General features: G+C 40.9%; 1 protein-coding gene across 1 annotated transcript in view; it reads left to right on the top strand.

Annotated features, from left to right (window-relative positions):
- The window catches only part of Usp31 (ubiquitin specific peptidase 31), a 67785-nt gene that overhangs the window by 16788 nt on the left and 26368 nt on the right, over positions 1-24629 (top strand). Inside the window, exons 2-8 of the mRNA XM_046454558.1 lie at positions 12699-12836; positions 13983-14071; positions 14157-14249; positions 15051-15186; positions 17596-17740; positions 20982-21162; positions 24124-24235. Of these exons, the coding sequence (XP_046310514.1) occupies positions 12699-12836; positions 13983-14071; positions 14157-14249; positions 15051-15186; positions 17596-17740; positions 20982-21162; positions 24124-24235 (894 nt within the window). The remainder of the gene's footprint in view (positions 1-12698; positions 12837-13982; positions 14072-14156; positions 14250-15050; positions 15187-17595; positions 17741-20981; positions 21163-24123; positions 24236-24629) is intronic.

Raw genomic sequence — 24629 nt, 5'->3', positions numbered from 1 at the left:
GCATTCTGCTGGTTTAACAGATTCTTAGTGCATTTCTTTGATGAGTAGTAGGTCGGAAAGTTTGATCTGATCTTTAAAGGGGAAGTATACCTACAGGATAGTAACATGTTGCTTAGGGAATGACACTATTCTGATTTCACAGAATTTCTCTTGGCTACCTATGTATTTGTACATTCTTGCATTTAGCATCCCCCTAAGGGAGATGATCCAGGCCTCCACTGACTGGAATTTGGTCAAGATGGGGCCAGGTCAGGCCTAGGCTGGGAAAGTTCTAAATTGTACTTTGCTAGGAAAATACTGGAGCCAGGATGAGCTGGAGACTCCACGTTGGTGCTGGTTTTTATGGAATTTCATTCTTGTGGCAAAGGTTGAAGGAATAGTCGGAAGCTGTGAGGGATTTGGGGACCACGCCTGTCTTGCTGAGTATCAGCCTGGCTTGACTGTGGAGCCTGGACCTAGCACTGGGCATGGAGAGCGGGTGCAGGGCCCAGGATTGAAAAGCATCTCCAGCCAATTAAGATTTATTGGGAGCACCTGGGGTTTATGGTACTGTGCATAATGTGCAGTGAAACTCACGGAATCTGCTTGTGAGTAGTGCCTCTTAGTTACTACTAATTGATGATTCAGTCATAAAAGAGCAATAGCAGAATAATGATTCAAAGCAAGGCTGTTTTCAGAATATTTTGGATCTAATTATAAAACCTGTTCAGTGAAAAAATATCAATAACTAAGAGGACATCCACTTTTCCTGTTTGTGTGTAGAAGATATACACAGTCTTGTGTTTTTTTGTGTTTAGAGAAGAAACAATTCATCCTGTTATCTTCAGGTTCTCTGCCCACGGATTTTACCAGCTGCCCATGGGGAGGGGATTGCATCTGTACTGACCCTTTATGAACTTCTCTTCCTGTCACCATTCTTCCTGTCACAGCTCTCTCCATAGCATTATGTGGTACTGGGTTTTCTGTAATCGGGAGAGGACTTAAAGTATGCGAGGATGTGCAGGTTACATGCAGGTGCATGGTGGCTGGAGGCCTCGCTGCCTCCTTTCTGCTCCATGTTCCACGTCTCACTTCACTTCCACCCCAGGGAGAAGTGACCCTCAACCAGGAGGTTGATTGGCTCCTGGGCTGCCTTCTCAAGTCCTTGGGTCTCCCCTACTTCCTACCACTTGATCAGGAAGCCAGCTGGTGCCTCTCTTCTGTTTTCTCTTGCTAGTGCTAAGCTTTCCTCTCCCACCACCTGGCAAATGAGGATGGCCTGAAAACTCTTTTTCCTCTCTCCTTACCTCATTTTTCTTTGATGCGGGAGGCTGTCAACCTTTTTCTCCCCCAGAGGTTGACATGGACTTTGGATTTAGCATTGATATAACTAGAAAACTTTGGTTTAAGACTCCATAGATCTGTTAGGTTGAAAAAAAAAAAAAACAGCTTTATTGAAATGTTATTGATATTTTAAAGTTGTAAATATTTAAGGTGTACAGCATGATTCTTTAAAAACTCTCAAACATTTGTAAAGTTGGAAGTACATAAAAATTTCTTAGATATTTAGATGGATTTCCCAGTTTTCACTTTTAGCTTTTAAGATTTTATATTTACTTTAGGATGACCTTTTAGTTGTATAAGTCCTGGGTGTTTGCTTTGTGATTGTAAACCAAAATTCCCCCGCCTTCTTCCTTTCACAAAGAAAAAAAGAAAAGGCGTTGTTTTACCATAACTGGGAAGAACCGTAGATTGTGCTGGGAAATGACAAGGAGACTGAGAAGAAGATAATTTTGAGTTACTTAATTGGATACATAAACACGCTTTGGTGACCTGGGCTGACTTTACACTTGGAATTAACTAGTGGTTGCCCTCAGAGTGTGCTGGGAAGGAGGGCAGATCTCCACCAGAGGGGGTGGGCACCCCAAGGTGAAGAGCACAGCCCTTCACCTTAGCGGCTGAGACACCGAGTTGCGCAGAGCCAGAGCTCTGTCTCCTCTGTTGGCTTTCTCTAGCAAACTCCAGCTGGACGGTTCTTCACAGGCTGTAATATGACCTTTCTACATAGTCCGCATTCCTCCTTATTCCTCAAATAATAACATCTCAATTAGATAAGCGGCATTTTTGTTTCTAGGCCATATTGTAGTCATAGGAAAAATGCAAATTACAACAAAACAAAAACTGATTAACAAGGATTTGTTTAAGAGCAAATAAACTCTTAGAAGCCTGGGGTTGGAGCAGCTGTAGTTGAGTCTCCAACATGTGTTTTATATCCACGTTGAGAATTGATACTTGGAATGAAGAACCTCACGCCCTGCGTAATCTTGAGTTGTATTAGGGGGAAAACATTGTGAGTTGCTTTGTTTATTGAAGGAGGATTATGGACAAAAATGTTTTAAGGCTTTTGTAAACAGTCGAGGTTGAGGAGTAGTGTAGTGGTAACTTTGGACAAATTATATCCCTTCCGAGTCCAAGTTTTTTTTCTACTGTAAACAATAATGTAGCATGGAGAATTTCCTAAGGGTGAATTTTGTAGGAAATAAAACCCGTAACCACTTAGTATAATGTTTGATACAGTACAAGCACTCAGTCATAACTTATTATTGTTACTCTTTGTGCCAAATATTGTATTTGGAAGGAGCCAGGGAAATAATAATGAATGAAGAATCACTCCTGATCCCTGATCCAGAGGTGAAGATGCACACCGGGTTATCTGTCTTGGTAGTCCCAGGGCCATCAGTAAGACCCAGGGCCATCAGTGACTCAGTGCAGGTGTGGCTGAGGACTCTTTTAATGCTTTTGGAAGTGAAACTCTAGAGCTTTTCCAGGGTGGCCAGGTTTTTTCTGCCTTCACATTAGAAATACGATCATTTCAAAAGAAAATCACAGGGCTGAGGTTGTGGCTCAGCGGTGGAGCACTTGCCTAGCATGCGCGAGACCCGGGTTCCACATAAAAATAAATAAATAAAATAAAGATCCTGTGTTCAATTACAATTAAAAAAAAAAGAAAATCACACTTTTTTTCTTTTTAAATTTATTTCTTACATACACGACAATAGTGGAATGCATTACATTCATAATTATCCATTCACAGCACCATTTTTCATAACTCTGTATATAAAGTATGTTCATCAGTGCTCAAATCCTACCCATAGATTTGAGTCAGCATCTTTGGGCTCTTGTCAGGACATGGTTTTTATTTGTTTGTTTGTTTTTAAGGTTTCCCAGGTGATTCTGATGTGCAGCCAGAGGGAAGAACCAGTGCTTTCAGTATTTTCTCCTTTTCTTTCTCTTTGACATTTTCCAGTATTATTCCTTTCTCTTTTCTTGATTTTTTAAAAACTTACATAATAGCATCTGTGTAGAGTTTTGGAGTTTATAAGATCATTTATGTTCTCACTAAAGCCTCACATTAATCTTTTTATTATCATCCCCATTTTGTAGAAAAGATAGTTGAGGCTCAGAAAATTTGCTTTAAGTAAAGCTATTACAATGAAGACGTGGATCTGGGTATTCATAATCCTGACTTTTTGCTTCTGCATTTGTAGCAGAAAGGGTCAACTGCTATTTCAGTACTCAGGCCTTCTCTTGCTGCTGTATTTTCTACCTGTGTAGCTTTCTGATCTCTTGGGAAAGCTTTGCTCATTGTTCATCTGGCCACACCATTGTAGGATATCTTTTTGGTATTTGCCCCTTTTATCCTGGCCCTTGACTGTACTTTGACCCTTAGTTTTGTGGTTTCACGTACTGGTTATAATTTCTTGAAATTCAAGATTTGTTTTCAGGTAAGCCCTCTTTTGTATCTTTTTTCTTTGGTAAGGTATAATTCCTTCTCTAGTTTTAATTTCAACAGTGGGTTCCTGTTACCAAGGGTTTGTGGTGCATATCTGTTTTTTGTTGACCTTTTCAAACATTGTTGTTATTATAATCGGTGGCACATATTAACTTCATAGATTAATGGGATTCACTGTGATATTTCCATATGTCGTGCGTTGATCATGTCCACCTACCCTTCCTCTGCCCTCTTTGCCCTCCTTTCCTTCCTTCTACCTCCTAGCATATTTCTCAGTCTCTAGATGTCCCTTTTAATTTTTCTGTCCCCTCTTCCTCCTTTCCCTGTCTCAAGCAACCACCAATCCATTTAGTAATTGTACCAGGCTGACATTGTTTCCCATAAATGAGTAAAGATGTGGTATTTGTCTTTATGTTTGGCATGTTTTATGCCACATAATCTCTGGTTCCATCCATGTTGCTGCAGATGACAGGATTTCATTCTTTGTTTTATGCCTGAGTAGTACTTCATTGTGTAAAATATACACGTTTTGTTTATCCATGCATCCACTGGAGGGCATCTGAATTGATGATTCCCTAATTCAGCTGTTGTGAATGGTGCTGCAAACGTGGTGGTGCAGTGTCTCTTTAGTAAGGAGTTTTCTTCTCCTTTGGGTATATGCCCAGTACAGGGGAATTATTCTTAAAATAGTGCAAGTATCTTTTGCAATCCATATCTGTTTGGTTCCTGAATTTGGATCCTGGGAATTCGGGGGGGGGGGGGGGAGGGACACCTGTACTTGAATTGCCCTGTGTTAGGCCATTGTGTCTGGAAGGATGAAGGAGCTGTGCACCTTCTCCTGTGGCCAGGCAGGAGCACGGAGTCCTGCAGGTGGCGTTCCCTAGCATTCTCATGTGGTTGTCTTTCCATCCTTGATGGAAGCTTCCTCCCTTTTCTCTCTCCTCTCTCCCACCAGGGCTCTGCTTCATCCTGCTGAGGAAGGGGAGTGACAGTGGCTTGGTGGCTGGTGGAGGGCAGTCTAGTCCTAGGGAAAGAATGTGTGAAAGTTGAGGAGCCTGTTGTTGCCATGACCAGCTGATGCCAGGGCCTCTCAGCTGAATTTGTGCCGTTAGGTTAAAAGGCCTCCCCACCAGAGTGAAGAGGGGAGAAGCCCTCCAAGGGCACAGAGCCGTGTCTGCTGGGGCTGCTTTCTGTACCTGGGCTGGCATAGTGCTGCATAGATACTTTGTCTCTATTATTATCTTTTTCCATGGGTCATATTGTTTTTATAGTATTCATTCATTTGTACAGATTTCATCCCTTAAATTTTAGTTAATTATTGTTTGTCAACCTAGTAGGTAGCTTAAAAATCAGATTCATAAATGAAACTTTTCTCAAAACAAGTACTTACCACTCTTTCTAGCAGGAGTCTGAGAACCAGATTTTACTTTTAGATACCAGCAATGAACTTAGTTGTTGACATTTCATCTTTCTATTTCTTTCTCTAAAATTGTAAATATAAAAAAATACATTTTTTTCCTTTAAGGGAAAATAAATAAATAAATAAAAGTTCTCTGTTTGAAGTGTAAAGTGAAATGTTATATATATTCCTTATCTGAAATGCTTGGGACAAGAAGTGTTTCAGACTTTTTTGGATTTTGGAATATTTGCACATATGTAATGAGATATTTGGGGGATGGTATCCAACTCTAAACATGGAATTCATTTATGTTCCATATACACCTTACTCACAAAGCCTGAAGCTAATTTTATACAACATTTTTAGTGCACCTGTGTTTTGAATGCAATCCATCACATGAGGTTAACAGTGGAATTTTCCACTAGTGGTGTCATGTCTGTGCTCAGAATGTTTTGGATTTGAAGTATTTCAGATTTTAGATTTTTAGAGTAGGGTTGCTGAGCTTGTACTGTTCTCCTCCCAGGTTCTTCTGTTTCTTACTTAGAATCACTGGAAATAAATTCCATATTTCTTCTGAGAAAGAAAGTGGATAGTGATTGGGTTTGATGAGTCTTGCAAATTGTCTTCTCCCCACAAGAGTAGCCCAACTCCTGATCAGTCATGTCAGGTGGTTATTGCCACATTAATTCCCTATGAGAGGAAGTCACCACTTCCTGGGGCCTTCTTCCTGGGACCAGGTAAAGAATGTTTTGGACTCCTTAGTGTCTTTCCCTGGAGCCTGGATACTTTTGCCTCCTTGCTAGGGCTCTGTGGGAACAGTGGACCTCATGTGTGGTTGTGTAGTTCCAATTGTAGAGACTGCATTTTTTTTTTCTCTTAACCATGTTTCCAACCAGGTTTTTTTCCCCCACTTTAAGGGAAAATAAATAAATAAATAAAAGTTCTCTGTTTGAAGTATAAGGTGAAATGTTATGACACTTAAAAACCCTGCAAGCATTTTGACTTTTTACTTTATTATTTAGTAAGTGATTGCTAAGGATCATCAACTGAGGGGACTGGCATAATGGCCAAATTTATTTATGGTAGAATGTATAGGATTCAAGCCACATGACTCAATATATTTTCTCGGACAGAAGCATTATGTCCAAATTCTCTAAAACAGACACAAATATGGAAGGTTAATTTTAACAAGGTTCACAAAGAAGCAACATATTTGAATAATTTCAATTCTTGAATATTTGAATAATAGCATTGCTGCTATTTACAGATGACAGTGACAATCAACTTTTTAAAAACTGCAAAAAAATACAGAATGATTAATTTTAGGACTTCAAATAAACTGAAGTTTAATAATGAAAAAAAATCATAAAAGGTAAACCAAAGCAGCATTAGTTATGACTCAAAAGATGAACCAAGGTGAAGGTTTGGAGTGCCAGGGGTCTCCATGAACCATGAATCCCAATGGCTGGCGCCAGAGCTGGGGCTTCCTGACTCCCACTGTTCTTTTCTGTGACATCAGCTAAAGGATTGACCATGAGATTATTCTCTGATTTGTTTTGTCTGGGGAAGAGGTAAAGATAAACAGACCCCTGGTTATCTGCATTGGGAAGAAGCCACCTCTGTGAGGGGTTAAAAGAGGCGGAAGGAGGAGCATTTGTGTTTGTGTGTGAGTGCTGAGATTTTCTTTTCCTTAAGTTTCCCAGGTAGTGATTTAGGGTGGGGCTGACCCAGAGCGGTTTGTGCCCTGTTAGGGCACAAACTGGAAAAGCAGAAGCCTTTCTGCTTGTCGAGTCGTGCCCAACAAAAATCTTGTTGAGCAGCCTTTTCACAGCACCTTAGCACGTGGTGATTGGTGAATCGCTCTGGAGTTGAAATGATAGTAGTGAGGAACCTAGATACATTTAATTCAGCCCTGATAAAGAATGAAATATTGGTCTACTCTGAATTTGAATGGATGCTGTGAATAAAATATGTTTTGCTGGGTGCAGTGGCACATGCCTGTAATCCCAGCTACCTGGGAGGCTGAGGCAAGAGGATGGCAAGATTAAGGCCGGTTTGGGCATCTGAGCAAGAACTCAGATAAAAAATGAAAAAAGGACTGGGGATGTAGTTTAGTGGGAGTGTGCCCCTGTGTTCCATCCCCAGGACTGCCAAACAATTAATAATAGTGAAAAGAACAGTCTGTTTTGATGCATACTGCAGGTTTGATTTCAGTTAATTTGTTTTTGGGGGATGCATAGCTGATAAACTTCTTTCATTTTTTTCCTTTGGGAGAACATAAGAGCATTTGGAACGAAGTTTGCTATGCCTATGACAGTTTGTGGCGGCCAGCTAACGTGTCAAGAGATTTATTGTCACCTTTGCTATACCTAGGACTTCCTCTGGGCAGTTGTCCCTTGCTTCCTCCACAAAGCACAGAAGCGCAGGATACAAAACAAGTTCAGGAAAACAGGTTCCCTGCCTTCCTGTAGTTGCTTATCTGAGTCGAGGCCTCTCCTACGCCCTTATCTCCCTCATCTTCGTGGCCCAGTCTGTTTAAGGTGGATTCCTCTAGTTTTTCCAGCCCTCCTCCTCCCCAGGCTGAAGAATCATCTTTGTCAGGTTTCTTCTTCCCCGGGGCTGCTTCTCGCAGCGTGTCCTTCGGGCAGTCACAGCATCTTTCCTCCTTCCTTGTAAGCCTCGGCTGCTTGGACATGGCCATCACTCAGTCTCCTTACCTTTTCTTCTCTTCTAACCCTCTCTGACCAATATTCTGCTTCCCTGAGCGCGCACAGGCAGGAGGCCTCGGCTCTGCCCCAGAGCCCTGTTGGTGCCCTCACTCCTGAGCAGTCGCATTGTTGCCTCATCCCCTGGGGCTTTCCCTCCCTCAGCTGCTGCGGGCCTCGTCGCCCGGCCACTGCCTCTTGTTTTCTTCATGGGCTCCTTTTCTGTGACTTGTCCCAGGATTCCTCAGCATTCTGCCCTGGTTGCCTCCTTTTCTCACAAGGTGTCCCCTGGATCACCTTTCTCCGTCCATAAGACAGGCATAGGCCTCTCAGGTTTAAATTCCTGCCTAGTTCTCTTTCCCGAGTAGCAGACTTAATTTCACTTGGTTTTGGGTAGGTGCCTCAAACTCAGCTTATTCAAAACTCTGTAGTTCCCACTCCCTTCCTCTGCTCCTGATTTCATTATTCACCTAAGTCAGAAACAGAAAATTTTTGTGTCATCCCTGGTTTTCTCTTGCTCTGGTGACAATATAATAGTGTCATCACTTACCTGTTTCTCTTCTATTCTGAGTTAGCCACAGGGTTAATTGCTAATGCTGATGTGTGTGTGTGTGTGTGTATGTGTGTATGTGAGCGAGCGCGTACAAGTGTGTAGCATATAGCTAATGATGTATATGAATATATGTATATATGTATTCTTTTTGTTTATTGATCCATTTTTTAAAACTAGGAAATCCTTTCTGTAGCTCTCATTTTTCTAGTATATTTACCAATGGCTTAGGTTTTGATGCTCTTAAATGAGGGAAACATAAGACCACAAGCCAAATTATTTTAAAATTGAAAAATAAGTCTAGTGTATAAAATGTGACAGGGAAATTCAAGAAATCAGACTGAGAAGGAGAAGATTTGCTTTTCATTCAGATGGCATCTCCCTGTGTCTGGGGGAGGTTGTGGAGTAAAGACCTTCCCACATCTGCTCCTCCTGCATGCCTGGTCTGAGTTGGGACCCCATGGCATCTTTCCAGCATTTGGAACCTTGTTTATTATCAGGGTCCTTCTTCTCCCTTGTTTTAGTTTATTAAGTTAGAGAATTTTGCCAGTGTCACCTCCATTTCTAATATTCTTTTATCCCGAATCCAAATCTCAGGATGTTTAATGAATCAGCTTGTCATTCCCATCTGATTGACCATTGAGCTGTGATGGTTCTTTCTCAAATTACAGGTCTGTTCCTTTCATCTCCATTATCATTATCTAAATTGGAAATATAGCCCACAGTTTTTGTTTGGCCTGCTTTATCATTCTTCAACTTTAATGCTGTTTTCCAACCTTTCCTTTGTACAACTCTCTTTACTTAACTCTCGGGTCTTCATTTTCCATTTTCTTGCCACATCTTTGATCTCTTTTTAGCGCCCCCCCCCCCCCAAAAAAAAAATAGGTGTCCTCTGGATTCTACCCTCTGGATTCTGCCCTCTGGATTCTACCCTCTGGATTCTGCCCTCTGGATTCTGCCCTCTGGATTCTGCCCTCTGGCTTGTGGTCTCTCAGGATTCTGTCTGGGCACTCTCAGCCACACTCATGATTTCAGCTTCCACCATCTGTTGACTCCAGAATCCTTGTCCTTGGTGCAGACTCTTTTGCTGAGCCCTAGATCTGTGTCATTCAGTTGTCTACCAGAACATTTTCTGGAGGTCTGCAGAACTTCAAATAGAGTAGATTTGACAGATAACACATCACCTTCTGTCTCAGACTTCATCCTTCTTTGTTTTGTCTTGATGTAGTTCACCACCAGTTGTCCATCATCCAGCGGAGACACCGGGATCACATTAAGGCCTGCTTCCTCACCCTCCACTTTCACTGTGTCACACAGAAATTCTGTCGATTTTTTTAAAAAAATCATCTTTTATTTTTTTTATTTTTGTGGTACTGGGATTGAACCCACTGGGCGCTCTACCCCCAAGCTACATCACCAGCTATATTCATCTATTTATTTATTTTTATTTTGAGAAAAGATCTCACTAAATTGTCAAGACTGACTTTGAACTTGTGATCATCCTGCCTCAGCATCTGAGTTGCTAGGATTCCAGGCATTTGCTGGGGTTCCAGGAATGTGTTTGTGCACCGGACTCCTGAATTCTATTGATTCTACTGCTTAAATTCTGAACTCTCAAATCTGCCTTCACATTTTGGTCTCACTGCTAAGCCTGGATCTTTGTTGTTTCTTGTCTGATCATTTTACTGTTTCCTAATTACTCTCCTATTGTGTAGATCCCCCCCCCCTTTTCTCCCTGCTTCCTAATATAACACCCACAGCTACAATTGGAGTGCTTACTATGTCTCAAATTTTACATGTAAAACATTTTGCATACATTCCCATCTCACAACCACAGGGAATAATTATAATCCTTGTACACTGGCCTCACAAATAGCAAGTGGGGGAACAGTTTCTTGGTCAGCTTTTTTGTCACTGTGACCAAAAGACTTGACAAAAACAATTAGAGGAGGAAAAGTTTATTTGGGGGCTTTCAGTTTCAGTCTCAGTCCATGGACGGCTGGCTCCATTCCTTGAGGCTTGAGATGAGGCAGAACTCATGATGGAAGGGCGTGGCAGAGGAGAGAGGCTCAGGACATCCCGTCAGGAAGCCGAGAACTAGCTCCACTCAACAAGGAAGGACACCCCTGTGACCCCCCCTCCTCCAGCCACACCTTACCAGCCTGCAGTCACCACTCAGTTAAGCTCTTTTGGGGATTAATTCACTAATTGGGTAAAGGCTCTCATAAGCGAATCCTTTCACCTCTAACTCTTCTTACATTGTCTCACATGAGCCTTTGGGGGCACCTCACATCTAAGACATAACGAGCAGGGACTTAGGTCGGCGGTGTGCTGCAGAACCCCATAGCTCACTCACAGCCTCTGCGTGGCCTTCGAACCCCCCCCCCCCCCCCCCCAGCCAGCCTCTACCTTACTTTTTCATTGCCTCCTACTCTGCCTGAGTGGACCTAGAATTTTGGTCCTTTGGAACTTCTTGGTCTTCCTTAAAGGTGTCATACTTTCTTATACCTTTGTGTGTTGGGACATGTTGCTTCCTCTGCCTTGAGATCCTGCCTTTATCCTTCAAGGCCCAGCTTAAGTGACATTTCCTTTTGGAATGTCATCACTGTCCTGTTCCTTAGTTTGCTCCTGTTTTGTTCCCATGACACCCAGTATGCACAACTGCTATCTTTATATTTATAAATATATATATATATATAATCATATTTAAGTAAAAATTTAAATTTTAGGATAGTTTTAAAGTTAAAGGAACATTGGCAAAGGTGGCATAAAGAGTACCCGGAAAGTCCACACACCCCGTGTCCTTGTTGTTAATGGCCTGTGTCATTGTAGTGCAACTAGAAAACGAATATTGGCATGTTGCTCTTGACTAAATTTCATACTTCAGTGGGATTTTACCAGTTGTTCCCTTGGCCCAAGACCCCATGTGTGCGAGCACACTGCATTTGGTTGTAGTGTCTCTAGTTTCTTCTCATCTGTGACAATTTTTCAGATTTGCCTTTTCTTTAATGACCCTGGTAGTTTTGAGAAGCACCAGTTAATTTTATTTTCATATATCCCTCAATTTGGGTTTTGTCTGATTTTTATTTAATTTTTTTATGATTAGATGAGGCTGTGGGTTTCTGGAAAGAAGCCACAGGAGTGAAGTGCTCTCCCATTACATCATATCAAGGGCGCACGCAGCAGCAGGACCTGCCACTAATGATGCCGACCTTTCGCAGGACTAGCTGGGTCCTGACTGTCAGCTTCCTTCCTACCCCTCTTTCCATACTCAAGTCTTTGGAGGCAAGTTGCAGTTACAGCCGACCCCTAGTAGGGGGTGGTAAACTCCACCTGTGGAGGAGAGATTATCAACATAAATTAATTGCAGTTCCTTTGTTAGGAGGAATTATTTATTCATTTAATTATATCAGTATAGATTCATTTATGTTATGCTTTGGATTATAATCACTGTTATTTATTTTGTTGCTCAAATTGTTCCAACTTTGGCCATTGGGGGCTCTTTGGGTTGGTTCCTGCATCCCTGTAACATGCCCATCTCAGCCCTAGAAGCAACCATTTCTCCAAGAAACCCTAGTGTTTTTTTTTTTAAATTAGAGAATGACATTGGGAGGCAGTCTAGGTGCTGGTTGTACAGGTGTTGTGAGGGCATAGCTGCTCCTGTGCCTTTCCAGTGACAGAGCTAGGAAGTACACACGGAGACCCATCCAAGCGTAGAGCATGAGTTCACGCAGCACCTCTGACTGTGTTGCCCCCTCCTCGCTGCACCAGCACATGCACGTCATGCTGTACTTTAAGCTTTGACTTTGTCCTGTCTCCCTCACCAGGCTGTAGGTACTTGGCCATCTGTGTTGAATGAGTGATGAATCTTGAAAATGTAATATCTTACAAAAAAGTTTATTTAGCATTTTAGAAAAGTCAATTTAAATACATCTTACTCTAAAGTTTGAAGCAAAAAAGTAATATCTGTAAACATTGGCTATTCTAAACCCTGATGAATGTCAGCATAGTTTTGGCATGCTGTTTCAGTTGTTTTCTTTAAATGTATTCTAAAAGTAGAATTGCTGGTTAAGGTGCATTTTAAAGTTCTTGGTTATATTTCTGGGATGAGGTTTTTACATTTAAGCATCTGATTTTACAGTACTGCCCTTCTGGGATGTAATCTTCAGCATCTTTGGGCTCTTGCATTCCTCTTTTGAAATTATGATAAATAGTTTTCTCTTTAAAGCCAGGAGCTTACACCTGTTCATGCTGATTTATTTCCTTGTGTAGAGTATTGTGTCAAAGAACGCGCTGCAGTATCGGGGGAATTCCCAGCATGATGCCCAGGAGTTTCTGCTGTGGCTTTTGGACCGAGTTCATGAAGACCTCAATCATGCTGTAAAGCAGAGTGGCCAGCCTCCTCTGAAGGTGAGGACCTGCGCTCTCCCTGCTTCAGTTGGGGAGCAGTGCAACCTTTTCTCCCCAACCTCCACTGAGGACTTGTTGCATTTAGTTAATAAAATGAAATTGACTAAATGCTGGGTGAGTATAAAATTAAGTGGATCCTTTCATGAATATTCCATCTTATTTGCTACTGTGTGGCAGTGTAAGGCACAAGAGATGTGGTCTCTGCTCACATCCTTGTTTAATGAGAGTGGAAACATTTGCTCTCCAATAAAACTTACTCGGCATCATTAGGATGAACACACAATCCAAAAGGAAATGTATGGAAGCTGTTGGAATTGGCTTTGAGCATAGGAACTGAACCTCCAGAATGGTCTTACTAGAAACATGACGGTTGTACTCCTTTTTTTATACACGTAGCCTTAATATGATAGGTATTATGATGTATATAATGGAAACAGTTTAAGACTAAAGAGATACTTTCCAAAGCAACTTTTAAAAGTTTTTGCTAATTTTGCTCTGTTTTAAATTTCAAATTTCTAGTTTTGGTAGGTTATTAAATTATTCTGATCAAGATCCCTTTGTGCCTACACACTCTAGGCTGTCATATGACTTTATGCATGTTGCTGACTCTCCCACCAAATTGAGACCTCCTCAAGGTCACTGTGTCTTATTTACATTTTTGTCCTGAGGTTCTGTACAGTGCTCTGCATGTGGTAGTAAATGCTCAATAGCTAGTCCTTAGGTGGAGGGACATGAAAAGTAGAATGTGATTAGACTTCAGAATGAATAGCCCAGCTAATAGCTGCAGTAGAATTTAGGCATGTGGAGAACTGTCCTTTCAAAGTGTTTGAGCTTTTTTTCTTGGAAGAGGTTGCGGGGTTGGGGTGCTTTGAGAGTTGGAGGGAGATTGGAGCATCCTGGGGAAGAAGAGCTGCCCCATCCCTGAATGGGCTGGAGGTGGAAAAACCTGGTCTGTCTGAGGAGATGGGTCCATGTGACTTACACGCTGTTTGCTATTCTTTGGTTCCTTTAGCAGGTGCCTGTCACTGAAGTATCTGGACATGATATGTAGCTTATAAAAGAAATTAAGGCAATTATGACTTTTTAGATTAATCTTCAATAAAAAATTGGTACTTCTAGTCTATGAATTGTATTTTTCTTTTTTAGCCTCCATCAGAGACTGATGGCATGCCTGAGGGACCATCTTTTCCTGTGTGTAGCACTTTTGTACAAGAACTTTTTCAAGCCCAGTACAGGTATGAACAAAGCAAATGTTCCCTCATATTTTGACATAGTTCAAGGTGATCTTAATGTGAATATCTTACGTTTTTGTTTTCAAAGATCTTCTTTGACATGTCCTCATTGTCAGAAACAGAGCAACACTTTTGATCCTTTCCTCTGCATTTCTTTGCCAATTCCTCTACCCCATACAAGGTAAGAATAGATTTGTAAAATTAAGACTGTACACTCTGATAGTATACCTTTTCCTCTGTAAACTACTATTACATCTTTTACTTATTTAGGCGAGTAATAAATTTAATGATAATTTTAATACATGCTTTATTAATTCCTTAAAGAAATAAGTACCTGTCTAAGTTTGCAGGTGAGCCTCAGGTTCAGCTTGTCATTCGCAGACAGTATGGGGAAGGAGGAGGAATGTTGATTGACTTCTAAATTCTCTGGAGACTTTGCATTGTCCTTGTAATTAGGACAGTGTTCCTCAAAACTTCCAGGAGTTAGGTTGTTTCAAAGGAAATACAAAAGACAGAATCAAGCCTTGTTCAGTTTTGTTTTATGAATATTGCCTTTTCCAAATTGCCAATATTGCCTTCTCTCTCTCTCTTTTTAAGGTACTGGGGATTGAACCCAGGGACGCTTAACCACTGAGCCACATTCTCAGCCCTTTTTTAATACTTTATTTAGAGACAAGGTCTTGCTGAATTGCTTAGGGCCTCACTAAATTGCTGAGGCTAGCTTTGAACATGCAGTCCTCCTGTCTCAGCCTCCGAAGCTGCTGGGATTGCAGGCATGTGCCACTGCTTCTGGCTCTCCAAAGATCTCTTGATTGTTGTTTTGATAGTTCTACTTAGGTCCAAATGAACTTTTTAAATTCGGTTTCTAAAAAGAAGTAGGGATTGCTTCAGTTTTTGGGTAGATTTCAGATCAGGTCTATTTTATTTCTATTTTTAGTTAAAATAAGTGACTAATGAGAAGATCTGACTTTGATCTGTACAGGCCTCTCTATGTCACTGTAGTGTATCAAGGGAAATGTTCTCACTGCATGAGGATTGGTGTGGCTGTGCCTCTGTCTGGGACTGTTGCCAGACTTCGGGAAGCAGTGTCTGTGGAAACAAAGATCCCCACTGATCAGGTAATAATGCTGCCAAGACCCACTGCATGTGAGCCACAAAGGTGCTGATTCTGTTTCTCTGAAATTTTTTATAATTCTTTGCCAAATATGGTCACTTAGATATTTAAAACCAGTTACATGTAGTCTGAGGGGAAAAAGAAATCAAGACCCATAAGAATAAAATGTATAGAAAACTTTTCATCCTTCATTTAATCACACACACACACACACACACACACATACACACACATATGTGTATGTGTATGTATATTTGTGTGTTTGTATATTTGAAAGGAAAGGCTTATATTTTACATCAAGACCTTCTTGTAGCTTTGTTCATATAGTATAATTACTTAATCCCTCCTAAATTCTTACGGTTGTGTATGTGAACAATAGAAGAACATTACTGTGATGTTTGATAATCAAATAGGCTTAGAGAACTCTAGAACACCTCTTCCCATTATGGTGATGAGAATGGACATCTTGCTAGTATCATGTCTTGCTCACAGTACATACTCAGTGTGTTTCACCCCACCCCCACCCCCGCCAAATCCTGGTGTTGAACCCGGGGCCTCCTGCATGCTGGACAAAGTGCTTTACCAATGAGCTACTCCTTCAACCCTATTTTGTATTCTTATTATAACTGGACCAGAGTCTCTTACTTGTTGAAATAAGGGAAAGTTGTGATTCTGTTTTTGGGGGAGTGGATCTTTGATAAGTAGTTAAAGTTTAAATGACCTAAAATGTTTTGGCCTCTTTGTGACTTGACATGTTTTTACATACAGTTTTTATTCAGTTCACTTATTATTTCATTTGGAAAAACATCCCTTATTTAAGATTTGACTTCATAGCTAAACAACTTTTCCCTAGATAGCTTCTGGAAGCCACTATGTAATTACTTGAACAATAAAGGTGTTTTGTAGTCTGGCCTCATGTGGCCTTGGTTGGGAAGTTAACCACAGTAAAACAAACACAACCAGCAGTGTGGCCGCAATATAGCAAATCTCTCATATTTTCATAGGCCTCGCACTGGCACATTGATAAAATGTTCATATTCTTCCTTACTCTGAAGAGCTCATTGATTCTTTTTTCCCCTCCAGGATGAGGGAAAGACGGAGAGGGAGGGAGAGAGACTTTGGTGGAGTCCAGAGAAAATCTGGTTGCATCTTTAAAGCTTCAGTGCTGTCTGGCTCTTTGTGCATGTGGTTCAAATTGGTGAAATAATTACAGTTTGCATTGACCTCGGCTTGCTGGGGAGAGGGAATTATATTTGCGTGTTCACCAGCAGAAAAACAGCATGGCCAAGAATTCATTAGAAGGAAACCCGCCAGGAACATTTTCCCTGGGCTATTTGTAGAATAGGTCACCAGCTCCTTTCACTTCATAGACTGAAGAACGTTAATGCTGATGGGGGACCTTAGGGGTGCAGTGCAACCTCCCCCCTGCCCCTTTTGAAGGAGGCCAAGAGAAACCATGTGATTTCTGCAAAGTCACAGGGCTGGTTGGTGGCAGGCTGGGACAGGAACCTTCTCTTGCCCAACCCAGTGCTTTTTTACCAGACAATGATGCTGAGCCTGTAACGAGGCACTAAATGTCTTCATTGTTTTCCCCTTATCTTTTGTTTTTCTGTTTCACTGTAAAATACTTAACCATTTCAGAAGTATAACTTAGAAAGTGGAAGTATCCCAATACTAAATATTTTCCTGTATTGTACTAACTTTAGTACTGTTACATAGTGTTCATTCAGATTTTTTATGTGCATACGCTACATTATTTTATAAAAACATTGTTTATACATAACTTTTTTTTAACCTTACTTTTTTCCTTGTTAGTGCAAATATACTTTTTTTAACCTTACTTCTCGTTAGTGCAAATATATGTGCTCATTCTTTTTTAAATAGCTTTATAATTCTAGTAGAACTATAATATATTTCATTAGTGACTGTTATTGGACATTTGAGTTGATTTCATTTCCCCCCGGATGTCCGTGATTATTTGGCATTTTCAATCTGAAAAGGGGGAAATTTAATGATGAGGGAGCAGATGCTACAGTCAGTTGTGAACTCTGTTCTTGGCATGAGACGGAATAGTTGTGCATCCTTAGGTGGGTTTCTCAGCCTCTCTTTCCTCTGTAAAACCAGAGGGTTAGACGTAGAGTCTCCTGGTTCTCTTTTGCACCAAAACCTAAAGGAACTCTGGGTTAATGCCATAGATTTCTGAAACGGTGTACATTGTTACGCAATCATAGGTGATATTGTGCTTCTAAGATTCTCTCACTGAAAGCAACAATGAGGGCCTGCGGAATATTTCAGAGCCTTTTTAGAGCGCTGCCAAGTCTTGATGGTCCAGAGAAGTTCATGGTGGAATTAGAAGATCATTTTGTATTGAATTTCCAGCTATCCAACTATTTTTATTTTCCCCACATTTCAGATTGTGTTGACAGAAATGTACTATGATGGGTTCCACCGTTCCTTTTGTGATACAGACGACCTGGAGACAGTCCATGAGAGTGACTGCATTTTTGCCTTTGAGACTCCAGAAATATTTCGGCCTGAAGGAATTCTCAGTCAGAGAGGTAAAGGAGCACCTGTTTCCATGCCGTTACCTGAGCTCTCAGGCTTGACAACTGTCTCCCCTTTCAGATATAATATCATGATATAAATATTTTTTAATTATGAGAAAGTGCACACAATGCTGTCCACTCAGATTTTCTTTATCTTTTGCCTGACAGTTGTTTTTCTTGCTTTCAGTCAAATCCCTATTTCTCTGCCAATAATCTTTCTGAACCCCAGACCTTATTCCTCTTCATTGAACATCTGACTCCTCAACTGCCTGTTGCACAAAGTTTTCCACACTCCTCTATGGTGCCCTGCCTCACCAGCTTTCTCTCCCCACTGGTGCAGATTTACTTTAAGCTACTTGTAGTCTCTAATTGTCTATGCATGAGTGTTTTAATATTTCTGTTCTATTTAAAGGCTATGTTATGCACCTTTTAAAAATTTGTTTTCTTAACTTACTCAGAGAACATAGATGCACCATGTTACATACCTTTTTAAGATTTGTCTTCATACTTATTCAGAAATCACTTCTTGTGTTACCACCAGACCTAATGTTGTTCTGTATCTCATTGCAACAGGAATTTGTGTTCCTCAGTGATACATAAGAGTATTAATAAGTAGTGGTTCTGAATATTAGGTGGTAAGCTCTTTTCACTGCCAGCTTAGTATTTAATTTTGTCTGGCCCACTGATGTTTCTCTCTCCCTCTCTCTCTTTTTATATATATTTATTTTTTAGTTTTAGTGGGACACAATACCTTTATTTATTTCTTTATTTTTATGTGGTGCTGAGGATCGAACCCAGTGCCTTACACATGCCAGATGAGTGCACTACCACTGAGCCACAACCCTAGCCCCTGCTTATTTTATTTTCAGGTACTCTGTTATTTCAGTTTTCATTCTTCTTTGACCCAGGAACTTTCTTTTCTTCCAGTTGTTGCATTTTCATTCATATGCTTTCGTTTACTTAAATTATTTTCTAATTTTATTACATTACAGTAAAAACACCCAGTCATCACCTGTTCAGAAAGCCTTCTGAAAGTTCTGTCCTCTGACCCCAAGGCTGGCTAACTCCCGCTTTTCTGTGCTCCATTGCTTCTGCTATCTCTTAAGCTAGCGTGTGTGTGGAAATGATCTGTTTTCTCCTCTCTTTCCCATCATCTCTTTCCCAGTATGATGAATTATAAGAATTCTTACAAATTCTTATAATTCAACCCCAAAACTACAATGTGACTTACGAGAGTTGTGACCACTCTTTGCTTCATTTTTTAATACACAGCAATTCCTAATATGTAGCAAAAGCCCAGCTAATGATTGTTCAACTGAACATTTTCCCAAATTCCCTTTCTCATCCCCAGTTGTTTAGGATTAACACTATGTGTCTATTCTGAAGTGAATTTGGTAAGTCCAAATTTATCACGTGTGTTTTGGCTTCTGATCTAAAGACCTTATGAATGTTTGGCCCAGCACATGTGAGGCATCCGCTTTCTTCACTCTGCTTAGGAGGGGGCTGTGGCTGAGAGCAGTGAACTAACTGGCCCCAGGTCACATGGCTGTAGGAGATGGGTCCATAATTTGAACACCCAGTTTGATTTCTGTTTAGTTGAGTGGCATTCCCTTATCTCATTAGGGTTCTGACCGCTTCTAGTGACCTAAGTCTTCCCGCCCTGACCTCTGTCAAGAACCTGGGAAAGGAGGTCATTCATTGTTTCAAATTCAGATTTATAATATCTTTTATTCTCATACCAAAGTTCACGATGGTTATGAAGTGAAATCAACTCTTGTTTCTTTTGGGATTTCTTTATGGTGTCATCACCTGTTCAGAAAGCAATGGGAGCACAGAAAAGCGGGAGTTAGCCCACCTTGGGGTCAGGGGACAGAACTTTCAGAAGCCTAAAAAGTTTTCTTCCCTCTAATAGCTTGATAAAGATTCAACTTTTCTTTATTTCTAGTGTCTGTGATTTTTTTTTTGTCATCCTGTTATTTTGGTATTAATTATGTAGTCATAATTTCAAATTGCTATCATGCTAATATATCTTCAACAGCATCTTGTATTGCTGGATATTTAAGTTACTATCAGAATTCTGCTATGAATAATTTTGTGCAGCCATTTGAATTTTATTCTTCTGATGGTAGTGCTATTATTTATGATGGTGGTGGGAGGGGCTTCTTTATCATTTTACTAGACTCTATACTTCCAACGGATTAAAGAAATGAACTGATATTTAGTCAGTATTTATTGACCTGCTGCAGGGCCTTGTGCTGGATAGCTCTAATTGACAGGGAGGTCTGCTTTAGGACCTTGTGGAGACTAGTACTGTGTCTGCCATATAGCTATTTTTGTTAACTTTAATGTGAGTTGATTCAGTCCAGTTGATTTTGTTAAAGTTGGCATGTTCTTATCATTATGAGAATCTTGTTTCTTGTAATAATCAGGAACGACTTTGGGTCTTGTTTCTTGTACTAATCAGGGATGAGAAACTGCGGTTGGGCTGGGCACAGTGGCACGTGCCTGTAATCCCAGAGGCTTGGGAGGCTGAGGCAGGAGGATCTCAAGTTCAAACCCAGTCTTAGCAATGGAGAGGAACTACCAGTGAGACCGTGTCTGTAAATAAAATACAAACTAGGGCTGGGGATGTAGCTTACAAAATAGTGGTTCAGTGCCCTTGAATTCAATCCCCAGTACCTTGCCCCCCCACCAAATAAAAGAAACTGATATTGGAACGTTATAGACCATTTCAAATGTTCTTGTCTTTATTATTATTTTTTAAAATTTATTTGGTTGCTGGGGCTCAAGTTTAAATTTTATTGCTGGATTATCTCTGCAAATTTATTCTTCTGAAATTGTATCTAACATTTATTGAAGTGGAGAATTTTGATTTTCAGCTTTTAAGATAGGTAAGGCTAATTTAAAGAAAATAATAGATGCTAAAATTTTTTCCTTAAAGGCTACCAGAGTAATTTCATAGGAGAGTATTTGTTCCTATTTTCAATTGTAGTTTAAATTAGTTTTTTTTGAAAGTATTGGGGATTGAACCCAGGGGCACTGAGTTCATCCTTTAGCCTTTTTAATTTAATTTTATTTTTTTGAGACAGGGTCTCACTAAGTTGCTTAGGACTTCACTAAGTTACTGAGGCTGACCTTGAACTTGCAATTTAAAATGACATTTTTTTTTCTGTTGGGTAAATATCTTTGTAATGCATGAGTGAATGAAAATAATTTTGAAGAGATAAAAAGAGTAGTTTTTATTCTGTTTCAGGAATTCACTTAAACAACAATCTCAATCACTTGAAGTTTGGCTTGGATCATCATAGACTGTCTTCCTCTACACAAACAGCAGCAAAGCAAGGGGAAATGGACCTGCCCACCAACAGAGCAGGCAGTGACAAGATTGTCGTGCTGGTGTGTAACCGAGCCTGCACCGGGCAGCAGGGGAGGAGGTGAGGCCAGCTTAATTTCCAATAAGTGCTGAAGCTTTCAAGTTTGCTGCTTTTAAGTGTTTGAAAAAGCAGGGTGAGAAGCCTTACATTTAGCAGGAGTATATGTGTAAGTCGACCTGATTCAGTGGGAGGGGGAGTAAAAGATTATGATGTGAGTTAGGAAGCCTGTTACAGCTCATCTGGTTTTGAAGGGTTATATGAATATTTTAGTTCAGACTCTCTTAGGACGCTGGACCTGTATCCAGATTGATCCATGCTGTCCTTTCCTTTTTAGTTGGTACATGATAATTGTGGAAAGCAGTAGGTTCATTATGATGTACCTATGCACGCACATAACAGAATTTGGTCAGTTTTGTTGCCCAGCACCTCCCTTTCCCTCTCCTCCTTCCCTCGATCCCCACCTTCTCGTCCACTGGTCTCCTTTCTATTTTCATAAAATTTTTTTCCTTCCTTTTTTTCTAGCTTCCACATATGAGAGAAAACACATGACCCTGACTTTCTGAGTCTGGCTTATTTTGTGTCCAATTCTATCGATTTTCCTGAAAATAACATAATTTTGTTCTTTTATGGCTGCATAAAACTTCATATATATACACACACCATATTTTCTTTATCTATTTATTGATAGGCACACAGGCTGGTTCCGAAACTTGGCCATTGTGAATTGTGCTGCTAGACGTGGGTGTGCATGTATGATTATAGTTACTGACTTTAATTCCTTTGGATAAATACTGAGGGGTGGGATAGCTGGGTCTATGGTGGTTCCATTCCTAGGTTTTTGAGAAACCTCTGTGCTCATTTGCATAGTGGTTTATAATCCCACCAGCAGTGTGTGAGTGTTTCTTTCCCATCTCATCCTCACCAGCATTTGTTATTATTTATATTCCTGATGACTGTCATTCTGACTAGAGTGAAATGAAATCTCAGTGTAGTTTTGATTCACATTTCCCTGATTGCTAATGATGTTGAACATTATTTCATAGCTTTACTGGCCAGTTGCAGTTCTGCTTTCTTAATAGTTTTTTAAAAAAAACAACCCTTAATTTATCTAGTTTGGTAGTGCCTGCCTCCCAGTCTTAGGTCTCAAGCTGAGCATTTTATCTTTCCCTATGATACTGGTCCTCCAGTATCTCCTGTTGTGGCAGATGGCACAATTGTTCACTCAGCTTTGCAAATCAGAAATTTGGAACTCAGAAATCTCCCTCAGATTTCTTTTGCTGCCCTAAGAATTTATGGGAACTTTAGACTATCTTTTAAAGTAGCTTTGTCCCAGTAAGGTAAGTACCTTGGATGGTAAATACCACTGATGTGAAATGTGCTAATGTGTATATTTATCGTATTCATTAACAAAGGTGTTAGTGTTAGTGTCAGGCGCTGTTCCAAACGCTAGGAATCCAGCGGAGAGCAACACAGACAGGGCTGTGTCCTCAGGGAGCTTGCACTCCCAGGGCCAGGCTGGCCTTAAGCAAGTGAACAACACATTAAGCTTGAGACAGTTAGCACCGTGTTGAAGACATCAGCGCAGGTTAGAGTGAGAGGGTGTGAGTGAGGAGAGGCCGCAGCTCTGCACTGGAAAGGCAGCTGGGAGGTGGCCCCAGGAGGCCATAGCTGAGCCGAGTCCCTGTGAGGAGGAGCAGGCTGTGTGAACGTCCTGTGTGGCAGGAACACCCTGAGTGGACACTGTAGGAGGCTGTTTAAAGCTTGGGAGAAAAGGCAGCTCCCCATAATGGAGTTTCTTGGAGCCCATTTCACACTACAGTCGTTTTCAGGAGGGTAGGTTCACTGTTAAGTACTATGCGGGTAAACAGCTCCATGACTGTTAGGAATGAGTTTCCCAATGATCTTTTATCTCTGCTTCAGCCTTGGCCTTAGAGCTCCCCTGGTAACTAGGTTGATTGATCATTCCTTAATTCATCATCTGCTATTTTTTAGGCATGGTTGGTTTAGGTTACTAAGGCAAATCAATAACAGTTCTTGTTGTCAGATAACTCAGTCCATTGGTGGAGGCGGAAACACAGTATTTACAGCATAGTGTAGTTAGTGCTATGGCACACATAGGGAGAAAATAACCAGGGTGCTACCTGGAGAAGGGTGTGTTCATGGGTATGAGTAGGAGACAGCCTAGAGAAGGGTGGGAAGGGTGTTCCAAGCTGGGGAGTGGCCTGCACAGAGACCTGGACATATGGAGCTGGACACAGTCAGGGATCAGCACATAGGTTTGCATGACTCTGGATGTAGGTGAAAGTTGAGGCTGGGCCAGTGACCTTCAACTTCAGCTGCATATTAGAACCACCTGGGAAACTTCCGAGAAAATCTCAGTGTTTGGGGCCACATTCCAGACTGATGTCATCAGAATCTCTGTGGGCTGGACTTAGGCATAGTTATTTTTTGATACTCCTTTGGTGATTTCACTGTGCATCTGAGGCTGAGAACCACAGAGCTGCCTTTGATTCTCCAGGACACAAAACCTGGCAGAGGCCAAGTGGTGTCTAGCCTAAAGTGGGTGCTGACTTTCAGTGTGGCTTGCTGGCCAGTGCCTCGCTTGTTGTCAGAGGCTACCAGGACATGGCTGCCTGCCTGTTGGGCCTTCCAGCCCTGCCTGCTCCTCTGGCACCTCCTTGTAGGCTTGACCCACACTGTTTGCCAGATTCTTGTTCATTCCCATCCCCTTTCTCACCATCCCTGCCAACCCTGTCCCTTGTTGCCTGGTAGCCCAGCATCATGCTTCCCTGGAGTCACTTGGCATGGAGGCTGTTGAGTTTTCTTAGAAATCGAGGCTGCACTTCTGACTTTGTCATCTTCTCTTTATGACAGTTACTGTTGACTTGTCTGTTCTGATTTGAGAACTGTCCTAAAACCAATTTATGTTGTCATTCCATTTTAAAAGATGAAGAATAAGGAGTTAGACCATTAAAGGAATTGCCATACTTTTAAGGTGATGCCAGTATTTCTGTGTGGTAGATTTGGACTGCCTTTTGTGCTGCACTTAGAGAAGACGATAGCATGGGACCTTCTGCAGAAGGAAATCCTGGAGAAGATGAAGTATTTCCTGAGGCCTACTGTTTGCATTCAGGTTTGTGGGCATTTTGATATTCTAGCAGAGTGTGCATGTCTACACAGTGAAGAAACAGTCATTAAAATGGAATTTGAATTTGTTTTGTTCAGATTTTCAAGACTGAGAACTTATTTCTCATTTTATGAATGGAGTTGCTCACTGCAAGCTTTCCTGAATTGCTGTATATTCCTTTATAAAATTTATTTAATAAAGTTTGGAGAAGTTGCATAACCATCTGTATATTTTAAAAATGATTACTATGTTCAGGCACCCATGGAAGACCATTAAGTTAATGTTCAGCGAGAGCAGTGTATTATTTGTCTTGTATGACATTTGGTATATAAATTGCATTTGGTTAAATCATATTTAATAGTGTATTTGAGTGGCTCAACAGCCTAACAGAATGTCATAG

Source organism: Marmota monax, unplaced genomic scaffold, assembly GCF_021218885.2.
Source record: "Marmota monax isolate L192 unplaced genomic scaffold, Marmota_monax_Labrador192_F-V1.1 WCK01_AAM20220418_F8-fsc00086, whole genome shotgun sequence".
Taxonomy (NCBI): Eukaryota; Metazoa; Chordata; class Mammalia; order Rodentia; family Sciuridae; genus Marmota; species Marmota monax.
This window is presented reverse-complemented; position numbering and strand designations above follow the sequence as displayed.